Source organism: Chanos chanos, chromosome 10 (assembly GCF_902362185.1).
Source record: "Chanos chanos chromosome 10, fChaCha1.1, whole genome shotgun sequence".
NCBI classification, from domain to species: Eukaryota; Metazoa; Chordata; class Actinopteri; order Gonorynchiformes; family Chanidae; genus Chanos; species Chanos chanos.
Window position 1 is genome coordinate 22,888,562 of NC_044504.1, and position 14,660 is coordinate 22,903,221.

Here is a 14,660-nt window from a genome sequence, read left to right on the forward strand (position 1 = left end):
GGGGGAGGCCCACGTTCTCTCTCTCTCTCTCTCTCTCTCTCTCTCTCGCTCTCGCTCTTTCATACCCCAGCAGATTTGGACAGAGCTCATGTACTGTATATTTGAGTGCATGTCTGTTTACTGCTAGCCATTTACAAGAGCATAACTTACATGATTTGCAAAGCCCACAGCAGTGCACAGGCAGAGGACCACTGCCCTAGTCTGATTTGCCAAGCACACACACATCTTTTTTGAACATATCCCATATTTTCTCTCTGTGATTTTGTCAAGGAAGTGTGATCCGTTTGAAAAGTATTTGATTTACAAGCTCAGATTTTGCCAAGGCTTGTAGTGTTTTATACAGGCTAGAAAGCCAATTGGTTTGTTGGTTTCAGAGTAATGCCACTGGGGTATGTTTGTCTGTGAGTGTATGTGGATGGGTGTGTGGCTGTGTGTGTGTGTGTGTGTGTGGGGGGGGGGCATTTTATATATACATATACATATTCACATATACACACGCATATGCACATATGTGTGTGATGTGTGTGTGTACACTCTTGCATCCAGGTATGTGGCCCAGGAGAGATACAGCTTGTAAGGTTTATTTTATATTCACACACACGTGCACGTTTATTTACTGACCAGACAAGTGTTGTGTTTTGAAGGAACAAACTGTCAGGTCAGTGAAGCCAGGTGATAAAAGTATGATGAGTCAAGCAGAAGACTGTCATAAATTTTTAATATTCAACCTTATTCTTCACAATATTCCCTTTTATGTTAACACTATAGGGTAATCAACTGAGCTGAGATAAAAATGAATAATTTCTGTTATACGTCTGGCCATTTTTCAAGAAAAATCTCCTTTTTAATTGTCGTTACTAAAGACTCTCTTTTACAGGTGTAGACTTTAACACTCTTGGGCTTGCTCTGACAGTTTAGTGTCCAGCTGATCTGTGCCCCCAGAGACTATATGACTGTTCAGTATTCCACCGGTGAATCTGCCTGCAGGAGGCTTTGGTTTATGCAGCTCAACAGTTGCCTCTCTCATTATTGGTTAGAATGGCCTTTCTGCTACAGTAGGAAAATTTGACTGGCTTTGCTTCGTATGGCTTTGGGTCATGGGATGTAAGGAACTTCATTTGTTTCGCTGCAAACAACAAGACCCGCAGGCAAAATTACCCATTATAGAATACTTGGAAGAAAAAAAAAAAAACAGACTCTATAGTAACTATTTCTTAGTGCAGTATCTCATACTGACATGGCACTAAGTCATCTGAGAAACAAATATTCATTCGATGTACAATAATCATTATTGCTAGACTGCTCCTGTACTTTCCATGAAAATTGTAGTTTGCATTCATTTTCTTGGGGAATGTACTTTAAGGTGGGGGGAAATTATAGAAAAGCAAGGGAAGATGAAGGCAGAGCATATTCTCAAGCATGAATCATAGAAAATACTTTATGCTTTCTAGCTTTTGCATCTCATGGATAATAAAAAAAACACCATGAATAATTTCCAGTGGAAGCTCTTGTTGCCTCCAGGTTTAAATGTGACACAAGGAATGCTTTGTACCTTCATGTTCGACTGACAGCAATTGGAAGATAAATACAAGGACCCAAACCATCAGTTGACATCAGTGTCTAAGATCTGCCTGCTTTGTCTCGGCTTTACTATTCAGAGACGTGCGGTGAAACATTTTTAAAAGGATCCTCAACTCTTTTTATGTCACATTCCGCCCCTGCCATTTCATTTTGACACAAGGGCTTTCCATCTGGCTCCTTTTCAAAGTCGTTTACGACCTGTCTGAATTTGTGTGGTCCTTTCTACTCTGACCTTGGTTTCTAGGCATGCAGTAAGGGATAGTTCTGCCAGTCTACCCATAGCTCCATCACCCGAGGGAGCCCAGACACTAAGTGAGTTTAAGTTTAGCTTCAGCCTCACACTGAGAGTGCTGTCATCCATCAAAGGCTGTATCTGTGTGTCTTTAATCTGCCGGCATCACTTCGGTAGTGACATTGTTTTGTGAAGTGGACTCAACACTGTTTTTGTTTGTTTGTTGTTTTGAAAGACAATCTTTAACTCGTGTGTGTTCTCAAAGAGCTTTTGGTGTTTTCTGAGCTTTTTATTCTTATTCCGACAGTGTGAAGTAATTTTCTTATAATGAGTCAAGTAATATTTTTTTTCTTTGTTACATTCTGTAAAAATTCATAGTTGTTTATAAACCTGGCAACTCTGGTAATTGCAGCTAATTGTTCTGTCAAAGCTAACTGTACACTGAAATTCACAAATACCTCTGTTCTTCAAGATGAACATTGTCAACAAGTTAAACAAATATATGATTAGGTCATCATGATATGTCAATCACAGAGGAGTTTGTTACAAGTATGATAATTATACTTCTCTTCGTGTTTTTTTTTTCTCATTCTTTCTATCATTTCCTGTGTATTACGTGGTTACTATTAGCACTTCACTGTGTGCTATCTGCATTCCACCCACTACCATATTAGCCTATTATTATCCTTTCACAGTTTGGTATGATAGCTGTTCAATTTGTAAGGCCAGTGCATATATATCCTTTACTTTTTGTGTTATTTTCTGCAATGTTAACACAACTTTTATATGCCTCTGGGCCCAAGTTCCCTTGTTTCAAAATAGTCATGAAACAAGCGAATGCTAGAGCAATGACAGGTGTGGTATTTCCAAGTTATCTGTCAGAACTTAGCCAAGTCTGCTCCACAGTTGTTGGAGTAGTGAGTGGGAACCTATATCTTTTTCCAAATAAGGCAGTCATCTTTATTCAGTTCCGTTTTAGTCGTGAGAGCATGGACTGCAACTGCTGAGGATTATTAATCATATGCAAGTTCTGAACAAGAGTTGCTGGAGCAATAGTTCATCCCACATATGTCTAAATATCACTCGTTAAAATTATCATAGACTATTATATAATACACTGGCCTTGGAAAGGGAACAGTCATTATACCAAACTGTGGAAGGATAATAATAGGCTAATAATAATTCTGAAAATTTCACACCAAAAAAAAAAGTGCGTAATAAACATGAAACTATGGAGGAGCAATAAAAACTGTCAGTTAACAAAGTAATTTTAAGGTATTAAGAGGTAATTCATGTATATACACTGTTTCTGTATGGTTGATCTGTATGGTTGACAAAATAAACCACAGTCAAATCTCTAAAGAAAATTTCCCAGTAAATGTGCAGAACACTTGACATTCAACATTTGCATTTTAAATTTACATGACGGTACCATAACTCAAAGACATATTTGCTTACCATGCTTAATTTACCTTTACAATAATTCAGTAGGTAGATTAATCCTTGCTGATTAGTGTTAATATCCTCGTACTAAAAATCTGCATGATTCTGGGTTGTGAACTTTAAATGTGCTTCAGTGAGTAATATTGCACAAATTTTAAACAACGTTAGACTTTTTTTCTCTTTTTTCAAATCAGTTTAGCTTTAAGAAAGAACTCTTAAGAATCAGTCATACCCATGTTAAGAAAAACAATCTGTCAGTCTTCAGGGAATGACTGTAAAATAATACTAAATGCAGTTATGGTGGGTAAACTCTTGCAAAGCACTCAAGGGCCTGCATGAATATTCACCTATAAGCGAACAGGAAAGGAAAATATGACATAGAAACAAATCATAAACAAATGATCTAAAACATGTCATCACAAGATACCATACATTAAATATAAAATTCAACTACAGTAATCCTTGATAGATCCACTTAACATGTTTAACTGTTAAATTACAGAAACAGCTCATCTGCATATCATTTTGCTTTCTTATACATGCAAAACTCTGTTTATAACTTCATAAGTAGTAGGATGTCCCTTAAAAAGGAAATTTTCTCTACTTTGTTATACCTAAGATTATTCATTAATTAACAGAGATAAATGCTATATTAGAGCAGGGAATTCACATTTACATAAACAGATTTATGTTCCTCAGATTAAAATGAAATAGCTGTGAAATAGCAAATAGCTGTGAAAATATATTTTCAGTGTCTATCACATTCAAAACTTTTATATGGCCACTTTCATAGCATTACAAAGGTACTTCAGATCCTGAGATATCAGACAGTCTACACCCAATCATACTAAATTTCAATTTCTTGTTGTACTTTAACTACAGCAACCATTGCCCTTCAGCTATTTGTGTGTAAAAGCTTTATATTTAATCATTTTGCTGGTATCATTTAGCCAAGAAAGTAAAGGAAAGAGTAAGAAAGAAAAGTGATGATTTTGTGTAATGTGAGTGTCTCTCTTTATCACATACCACAGAGACATTAGTGTCATAGCACTTGTGTGTGTGCGTGTATGTGTGTGTGTGTGTGTGTGTGTGTGTGTGTTGCTCTATCTAAATGTGAAGAGACAGTAAATAGAGTAGGATATGACACTGTTTATTTATCTTACTAGACTGTCATCTCTCATGATTCCTCATGGGATTGGAGCTTACAGTTCAGTGAGTGTTCATCATGATGGTACTGATCACATGACTGCATATTCTTTCTCTCTTTCAGGGCTGAGCTCAAGCTTGCCAGTGAGAATTCACTTCTGCATCTCTACCCAGACTAAGGGTTATACCAGGGTTGTCTGATGAAACATTGCATTTTCTGGTTCTTTGCCTGTTCACACCGCTTGCAGGTCATTCTTTTTGCATCACAAGCTCTTCTAAGTGGAATGCTGCCATTTTCAAATGATAATGCTACAAATTGGCTGTCAAGGTCCTCAAAGCACCCCTTTGTAACAGAACGTTTCTGCTACATGAAGTTCGAATAACAAAACAGAAATAGCGACAGAGGGACAGGCGGATTATTAAGAGAAGTCAAGGTTTGTAAAACACGTTTTGTACACGTTCTGTAAAACAGAATACTCTCAAGGTCTCAGACTACCTGATGTTTCACACAGTCATAGGGATGTGTCTTTGGCGTGGGCCCATTTGGTTTAGCTATATTATACAGTAGATACCTGCCTATGCTATTGGACCAGTTTCAGAATGGAGTGCTGTAGCCTGTGGGATCACCAACCATCTGTTGTGGCATTGAAGACCCAAGTGTTCTCTCTCTCTCTCTCTCTCTCTCTCTCTCTCTCTCTCTCTCTCTCTCTTTCTCTCCTCTATATCCTCTCAGCCCTCTGACCACCATTTTCTTCTTATCTTTTTGTACCACCGTAACAGTATTATGCTAATGGGGCAGGCTTCGTTGTTCTTTTATTTGCACTGAGTTAAGAGGCTTCACTCGGAGAAAACTGTTAAAATTCATAAGTGTTTATTAGCTTAGCAAACACTCTTATCCCTGGCATCTGCTGTCAATGAGAGCTTGCTCATAATCCTCTGGTCCCATCTGTGTGTTTGCTGCATATTTTAGGTTGAAGCAACAGTCGAATCAAGGACAAAGCAAGAGTGTTACTCTTCGTCTCAGAGGACTGCATGTGCAGGCCATTGTTCCGCTTACGTTTGATAGCCACATACTAATGTCAAGCAACTGACATTCTGATGAAGAGATGAAAAGGCATGTTTCTCTGTGGTGCTGGAGTTTATAACCTTTCCAGCACAACTTGTGTTTCAAGACTGAGGCGAGGTTTATGATTTTGATATTAAGTTATTTCACTTCCTAAGAGTTTGTATGATTGCAGTCTTTTTAGAGATGGATAGAAGGGAAATTAATTTTATATATCTTCTGTTTCTTTTATCATTTTCTTTTTTTTTATTGAGACCATCGAGCAATTATTTTCACATGATCTATACCTCTGTTGATCTTTCTTTTTTTTTCTCTCCTCAATTTTTGGTGTCCCTACACAAATGTATGTGGAGCTCTCTCTCTCTCTCTCTCTCTCTCTCCCTCTCTCTCTCTCTGTATGAGCAGAGCTAACCAACGAATCCTCACACTTAAAAATGCCATCAGAGTGAAAGATATACTCCTTCATTCTCTCTCTCTCTCTCTCTCTCTCTCTCTCTCAGTATCCCTCTATTTGTGTCTTTCTCTTTCTGTTTCTCTATCTTTAGCCTCTTCAAACCTTCTTATCCTGTGTGTGATTGGTCTGAGTGGGAGAGAACAGCATAAGCTCGCCCACTAGTGATGGTGCATCATTTGCATTGGCTGTCTTGCTTATGCACCCTTCAGAACAAATCTCAGTTGAAAGAATTTGTGCCAACTGCAGGGTGTCTTTGATCAGCTGACCACCAGGGACATAACCGCTTAGAGCTTATCTTATTGGCTTAAATGAGAGCTTTTTTTTGTATGTGTGTGTTCTGAGCACGAACATTTTTGTGTCTTTATTTATAGTAATCTTCCAAAAAGAGCTATCACCACGAATCTTGCAGTCTGTGTGAAAGGTTCTACGTGTGTTTATATATTTTGCCTTTTTTTTCTACTTTTGTTTTGTTTTCCTTTGTTTTGTTTTGTGTATTTATTTCTCTTGCATTTTTTATGTGCCAAATACAAAAGCAGGTCAAAATGCTTTTTGGCAAATTAGTCAGCTGCTCTCTGTTTGGTTCTATGATTATATTAAATGTTGATTTAAACATCTGGTGTCTCTAGGGTGTGGAGAATGGAAGTACAGCTTGCTGTGGTGTATATGGAGTAAATAAGGTTTTATAAGTGATGATCATTCCTGATTTATGAGCAATGGTGCTTATGGTTGACCATGGTTGAATTATAGATGAGGGGAAATCCACAGGGAAATTCATCATGTAGCATTCATGCATGTAGAACTCGTCTTCAGAGGGAATTCTTAATAGCTTTGAGTATTGGAGTCGTATTTCTCTGAAATACCTTAAAGACGGCATATGTGAGGGGATGAGAGATTAAAATCCCAGAGGTGAGCTTTGCAGCACTGTAAGAGGTAATACCCTTTTGTGTGTCAGAAGCTTTTTTCCTTTCGTGGAGCTCCAGCCTTTCAGAGGGGTCAAAGTGTCTAAGACTTCTTTCCACATATCACACAGGCTTATGAGTCAGTTGCATCACTTCAGTCTGTAACAACACAAAGGTACCCAATGAGGATGCTCCATCTCAGCCTTTGTACACAGAACATTGGAGGCATGCCCCTTGTGTCCTTTCAAATGAGTCCCTTAGTTAAAAAAAGAAAGAAAAAAAAAAGGATCTCTTGATGTGTTTGACTGGTTTGGGAGTCGTTTGAGATGAAGGGTACATGGGTGAAGTCTGGTTAACCCTCTGAATAACCTCTAGTAATGGCATAATGATCAAATTCTGAATGACTATCTTCTGTAACCATTTGTAATTAGACTGTTAGACCATTATGGCTAGCAACAGCTGTTAAGAAGAAGAGGAGAGTATCAGTAACTCCTTTTTGAAAATGGAAGTGTGTGATAGAGCAGGCCTGATCTGATGCAAAAGTGAACAATACCCGAAAGAGCTTTTTGCTCATAATTACAGGTGTTGAGCATTACGTATTGATGAAGGACAGCTGGCAGGACATTGTGATATGAATTACTCCTATTGTCATAGTGAGAACTGACAAAAGACCACAGGGCTGCCTGCACATCACTGCCCACTTGGGGCCTTTTTGCTCACTCTCTCTCTCTCTCTCTCTCTCTCTCTCTGACATTAGGATGGGAAGCTGCAATGTAAAATGTGGGCATTTAATGTGAAAGGAGGATAAGGGGAGAAATGGAGAGATGGCCAAAATGTGAGGTATGAGTAGATAGTGACAGGGAATGATTCAGTGAGCAACACCCCACCCACAGACTCACTCTCTCTTTGTCTTTCCATCGCTAACATGCATAACCAATCTCTTTTGCATTGCCCCTCTACCTCTGTCTTTCTATTGCCTAGTTATACCCTCTAGCTTTGTGTTTGTGTAATTTCATCTCTCTCTCTATCACACACACACACACACACACACACACACACTCAAAGATACATGCACACACACACTCACACACACACACAGAGAGAGAGAGAGAGAGAGAGAGAGAGAGAGAGAGAGACAGAGAGCGAGAGAGAGAGAGAGAGAGAGAGAGAGAGAGAGAGAGAGAGAGAGAGAGAGAGCTTTGCCATCTATAAGTCATCTCTTAAACACAGCCATAGTGAGAGATTTACTGTAGGCAATATAGTCGTTCTGAGACTCCATACAAAATTCAGCAACTCAGTTTCTCAGACAAGCTATGTCATATCTGCAAGAAAGCACATTGTTGCTTTGGCTTAATTTCATCATTTAATTACAGACACGTTCTGCATCATCATCACTTTTTCTCAGTTGTAGATTTTAGAGCTACCTTTAAGCTAATGTAGTTCTGCTGAAATCTGTATGAAACAACAGAAAGGCAGTTGTACTTGTCTTGTGTGAGCGTGAATGATTTAGATGAACTTTTTTATGTTAGTTTCACAGGTAGGTTTGATTAGGAGTTGAACTGATGTTCCATGTTGAAAATAAATAAATAAATAAATAGAACAAAAGATCACTTAAATCAGTGTATAAACATACATGCTTGATTTGGATATAGCCAAAACATGGCTGTTAACAATTATGTCATAAATCACCTTATAGATGAGGGATGAAGGAGGCTCTTATTTTCCATCTAGGTTCCCTGATAATTACTGACAATCCACACATCCATTCTTATCATTGATTCATGTTGTCCTAAGATGAATCCAGAGCAACATAGAAGCTCTATGTTATAGGTGTTTGCAATATTCACTACAGAGGATTTAAATGACAATAAATGTTTATTCATAACACTATAGAATCATAGAGTCCCTCTCAGGTATTTGTCAAAATACTAATGGCAATAACATCAGACAATGTGGAATATGACCTATTTTAAGAAGATTCTCTGGGTTTAAGGCAGTATGGTTCACATCCACTGAGAAAAGAAAATGGTTTTGATTTTACATTCTGAGAGTGGATTTTATGCTAGTATGGTATGTCCTAGACACATTTGAGAGAGAAACTCATACATGTTTGAACAAATAAATCCATTTAGTCATTTTCTGTTCATTTTAATGCACCTTTGGCTGATAAGAGCTTTTGACAGGATTATGGAGAAAGTGGAGGTTGGTTTGCTTTTGTTTTTTTTTTTGTTTTTTTGTTTGTTTGTTTGTTTGTTTGGTCATCAGTAAATCTTTTAAGCTGCTGTATTGGTAGTGGAACCACACACACACACACACAAACATGCACTTGGTTTGTTTTTGAAAGTTGTCATGGTTTGGAAATTCCATCCCTCTCAGTGTGGTGTAACAGGCACAGATTTCTTAGTGACACCATTTTCCCCCCCCTCCATTCTCCCTCTGGTTAAAAGACCAATAAAATCATCTGTTTAGTGCTGTGAAATTGCTTTGACAGACTGGCTTATGTAATTTGCCATAAGAGCTTTATGCTCCCCCCCCCCTCTCTGTCAGTGTTTTCCATGCCTTCATCTACAATATGAAGATCTACAGACTCTATTGAAATCTTTCACGGATTCTTGATTAACTGATTTGGTTTATGCATCTGTCGGTACTGATAGGGAGAACTATCTTTTACCTATTTAGAGAGCTCTAATCTGCTTTTAGTGTAGTTCCAACAGCAGTGATGAAAATTGGAATTTTAGACTTGCTTTTTGTGTCATATTCTTTGTGTGACTGATATGTCTTAAATATCTCATTTGCAAGCTTAGAAACACTTGAGATTCAAATCCCAGATTAAGATTCACTCTCTGCCAATATGCCTATTCACGTTCAGTGATGCTACCATGAAATGGTGGGTCATTAGGCAGAGATGATGTTATTATGAACTTCTCTGTGTAGGGTATGAAGATACATACATATACAGTCATATTCTTCATGATATTTGCTGAGCTCTTTTTGAAAAAAAGGAAAAAGAATCAATCTCTCTCTCTCTCTCTCTCTCTCTCTCTCTCTCTCTCTCTCTATATATATATATATATATATATATATATGAATATATGTTTTATATAAGAAAGAATAATTGTCTGTCATTCTGGATGTGGTGGAGAATTTCTCTCTTTAGCTTTTTGATTTAAGTAATCTTCCCCGGCAGAAACATAAACTGAGGATTTCATTGGCTGTACTGCGCTAGAGTTCCATTTATTAAGCTACAGCATGGGAGATGGAGCAAATAAATTCATGATTTATGTTTATCACTGTGCTACACACACACACACACACGCACACACACACACACAATGTGACAATCTCACTAGTCACTAGCTAATGCTATGCACCTAATTCTAAATCCTGTGTCAAACAGCTGAAATGTTTGTCTTGAGAGCATTGTATATGGACCTGACTAGAGTACCACCAATGATAATTAGAACTTTTTCTTTTGTGTCTCTGCCTTTACTTTGGCCTAGACCAACAGGACTGTTTGCACGATGGTTCCAGAGAACTGTGACTCCATTTATGGGGTTGATGACTTGTGTCAGTGGAGAGAAGGATGGTTTGTCGGAACGATGGATGGATGGATGGATGGATGGATGGATGGATGGATGGAAGTATAATTTCAGAGATGAATTGCTGCCATGAATATGCTAAATGTTAAGTTGTTAAAAGGTTAGGGCTTCTGGATGAAAACTGAAAGGTTACCATCGCAAATCCTAAATGAAGTCCTAAGGGGGGGAAAATGCTAATCAAACTGCTGCATATTCATACTCCTTAAGGTTGAACATGGCTCTTCCATCTTAAATTGCTTCAAGAATGCAGTGGCATGGCAACGCTGTCCCATTTTCCCAACAGTGTACTTGCAAATGAGGTCCAATGTATCTTTCCCTGTTAAATAAAAGTTTTATTGAAATGCTGTATGACACTACAAGATGCTCTGTCCTGGATGTCCTCCAAGTTGCATGTAAATAACGCTGAGCAATCCAACTGCAAATCCCAGACTTGACTCCTTTTTTTCCTATGTGCCGCTTTCTCCCAGCTGCTACTTTGACCTCTAGAGTCATCAAGGTGCTTTTCATCTATTCCTAGACTGCTTTAGAGAAGTTGTCAGTTTGACTAATGCTTCAGCACTTACATTTCTGCATTGTGCATGTGGGTCACTCGGACATCCTGTTTACCCTTTGTGATAACACAGGGTAGTGGTCTTCTGTCCCCCACACAGGGATTTCAGTCAGTGCAAAATGTCTTCAGAGAGCAGATGTCTCTCTCTCTCTCTCTCTCTCTCTCTCTCTCTCTCTCTCTCTCTCTTTTCTAAATGTACCGAAGGTATCGCTTTGCCCTGTCCCATGAGTCAGCAGATAAATTTCATATTTGTCAGATTAATATGCTCCTCAACATGATATGCTAGGATGACTCTCTCTCTCTCTCTCTCTCCCTCCCTAGTCTGTACACACACTATAGGGGTGTACCCAACCCCGAATATGTTGTTCGGGAAAGCACAAATAATGCGATGTACACACATATTTTTTCTATCCAAAGTTGCTCCTTATTATTCAGGGGAAAAACCATTGTCTGTGAGTCAGCCATTATGTTTCTTCAAATCAGTTCATATCATTGTGGATGGCCATAAGATAATACCCAATCTGGTTGCAACATAGGACTTTGATTTCACTAACCAGTCGTTTCATTTACTGCACATTATTGAAAAGTGATCGCTATATTCTGTAGTCTCCCCCACCGAGTCTAGTGCAGGAGCTAGCAAGACAGAAGCCTGGTGTGACAGCTGGTTTACCCCTGCAACCTTTAGTTTTTAGCTGTATGTGTAAACATCCTCCACTGAAAAAAAAAAAAAAAAACTCAGTCAAAAGTCATTTCATTTACTACACATTATTGAAAAGTGATCACTATATTCTGTAGTCACCCCCACCGAGTCAGCCCAAATTACTGTTGTAAAATAGTAATTCACCTTTCCCTAGGGAACTTCAGTAACGTTAACACATCAGGAATCGCGAACACAGCATCACCGGAATGTCAGATTATTCCTTATATTTGTCTATACGTCTTTACTGTAAATAGTTTCTGTTTCCAATGCAAAACAGAATCTTTCGATTTATAAAACATTTTTTCAGTTTCTGATTGTCCGGCGTCCCCTAGTAAAATTGGGGGGGTCAGACAGTTCAAAAAGAGAGAGAGACACACACATGGAAATATGAGGATATGGAAATATATTTATATAATTCATAATTAATTATATGCTAATATTAAATCAATTTGATGCTGTGAAAGCACAAAAATTGCATTGTCAATGAATATTAGGTTAGAAAATACAACATTTGCGCGATTTCGGTATCAACCACGCTCACTTCTGGCCTACAGCTACAGAGACTGATCCTTTTTTTGGTTGAACATATACAAATATGGATAATGACATCTCTGTACACCTGTAAAACACACACACACACACACACACACACACAGACACACACGCAATCATTTACATTATTTTAGACTGTCCGTTGTTTTATGTGGTCAAAAAGCTCTGTGGGGAAAAAGGATTAAAATGTCGCTAGACTGTTTATTTTCTGATGCTCATTTGCTAGATAATCCATTTACCATTTAATATATCTTAGGGACATCATATACCATCAAATTATGGCTTATCCCTTCTTTATTTAAATATTTCATAGTAATGATAATCCCCTTCGTGATAGATAAACATAATATATGCTATTGATATCTCATGCAGGCTCTGTAGACACAAGTTATTACTGATTTAGAATGTAAAGCCATTTATGCTGATACACTGAAATCCATTTTTATCTGAGGCTTTGTTCATTCACACAGGCTCATCCTCAGCCATTTTTATTTGCTATCAAAAGATGATTCATGGATGGATGGATGGATGGATGGATGAATGAATGGATGAATGGATTTCTCAATGCCTAAGTGTGCAGATGGATACATGGATGAACTGGTTCAGGAAGAGATTGTAATTGTACCAGTAGTACTAAAATATAGCACAGATACCTCTACTCCTGTCAATTCAAAGGCTTTTGTTTGGAAGGGGGATACAGATAATTATCACTAAGTGTAACTGGACTCAATCTGAGGCTCTCTTTATCACATTCTGGAACTTCACCTGTCCTTCACGGCAAAGTCCACCCCTAGTAAAAGCCAGTAAAACAGTACATTTGGGTTTTTTTTTGTTTGTTTGTTTTTTTACCTTTGGATTTTCCAATCCACCAGTCTAACTGACCTTCTTAGGCATGGTGTTTGGGTTTCGTCCTCTGTAACTCTCTCTGGGTTGTCAGCCTTGTTGCAGCTGAATGAACAGTGCTCTTCTTTCTCAGAGTTTGTTATATATCATTTACCATAGCGTGTTGACTAAGAGGAGGAGCCCTCCATTTTCACTCGCCCTGTCCTTCTGTCTTTACTACTCCAAGGTTGACCTGGGTTAGCTGGTGCGTGGCAGTAATGATATATTTCTACATCACCATAACTCAGGCACATATAGCAAATACTTTATGGTCCCCTTTTAAGCATTGGAGAAGTTATCACAAAATATGTCCGTACCTCCAAACTTTAACTCTCTATAAAACGTTTTAGTATTCAGTAGCATGATAATGAGTTGTATCTTAGCTGTAATTTTGTAAAGCATCTTTGAGTGGCGCATGCAGCTACAGAAACGCAGAAGCAGCTTCCTGCTTAGTATTAGTGCTTATTATTGTTATTTAAATGCTGAGTGTGCAGCTTCCCTCAGTGCACAGTTAGATTGTCTGAAACTTATTCATAGGTTTGCATTGACTGTCTTCTATATATTGTGAAATGTTTTGCTTGCCAAAAATAATCACAGCACCCTGTGACACCCTGTAAGGTTCCCTGACAGAAACATTTCTGGAAACAGTCATAAAATATTTATGACCACAAAAATGGATAGTCTTTCTGGCTAAAATGGAGCCACTGATATTTTACGATTGCCCATAAATGTTTCAAGAGATCTGCAATAACTTTTCTAAGTGATAACATACCACCCTCTCTCTCCAAAAATAGGTTAATATTTAGACAGATAGAATCAGGAAACACAAAGAGTAAGGCACGCAAGTACTATTCGGTACAAATTTATATACACCCTCAAAAATAGCATACACAATCCTCTCCATTCTATGACCCTCCTACGACTTCCCATTCTCCCACTTCATTCTTTCCTCTTCAGTATCCTTATCTTATTTTTAACTCTCTCCCTCCCTCTCTTTGTCTTTCTCTCCCTGTGTTTTTTAGCCTGTGAATTGATGAACCAGGGTATTCTGGCTTTGGTATCGTCCACTGGCTGCGCTGCTGCTAATGCTCTGCAGTCCCTGACGGATGCCATGCACATTCCCCACCTGTTTGTCCAGCGGCAGGGTGATGGTACCCCACGCACAGAATGTCAGCTTAACCCCAGTCCTGACGGAGAACGCTACACACTGGCCGCCCGGCCACCGGTACGCCTCAACGATGTCATGCTGACACTAGTCACAGAGCTACGGTGGCACAAGTTCATTGTCTTCTATGACAGTGAGTATGGTGAGTGAGACAGTTTCTGTTTTCATCTCTTTGTTTGAAGGCTGCTGTTAAAATGGATATATATTATTTTTCCAGCATAATAATGTACCAGATCTCGCCTTTTTATGTTTGCTGTTTCAATCTCTTCCTCTCACACATTTACATGTGGGTATGTGAACAAACATATGCACATGTAGGCACAAACAAATATAAAGACAAACCAGCAAGCATTCACTCTTCCCTGTCTCTCTTGGTGACTCTGGTGAAGTGACA

General features: G+C 38.5%; 1 protein-coding gene across 2 annotated transcripts in view; it reads left to right on the forward strand.

Annotated features, from left to right (window-relative positions):
* The window catches only part of grid1a (glutamate receptor, ionotropic, delta 1a), a 183,455-nt gene that overhangs the window by 89,226 nt on the left and 79,569 nt on the right, over positions 1-14,660 (forward strand). Inside the window, exon 3 of one of the 2 annotated variants that reach the window (XM_030786758.1) lies at positions 14,124-14,408. The exons of the other annotated variant lie outside the window; for it this stretch is intronic. Coding sequence (XP_030642618.1) covers positions 14,124-14,408 — 285 coding nt within the window. The remainder of the gene's footprint in view (positions 1-14,123; positions 14,409-14,660) is intronic. 2 annotated transcript variants of the gene reach the window in all.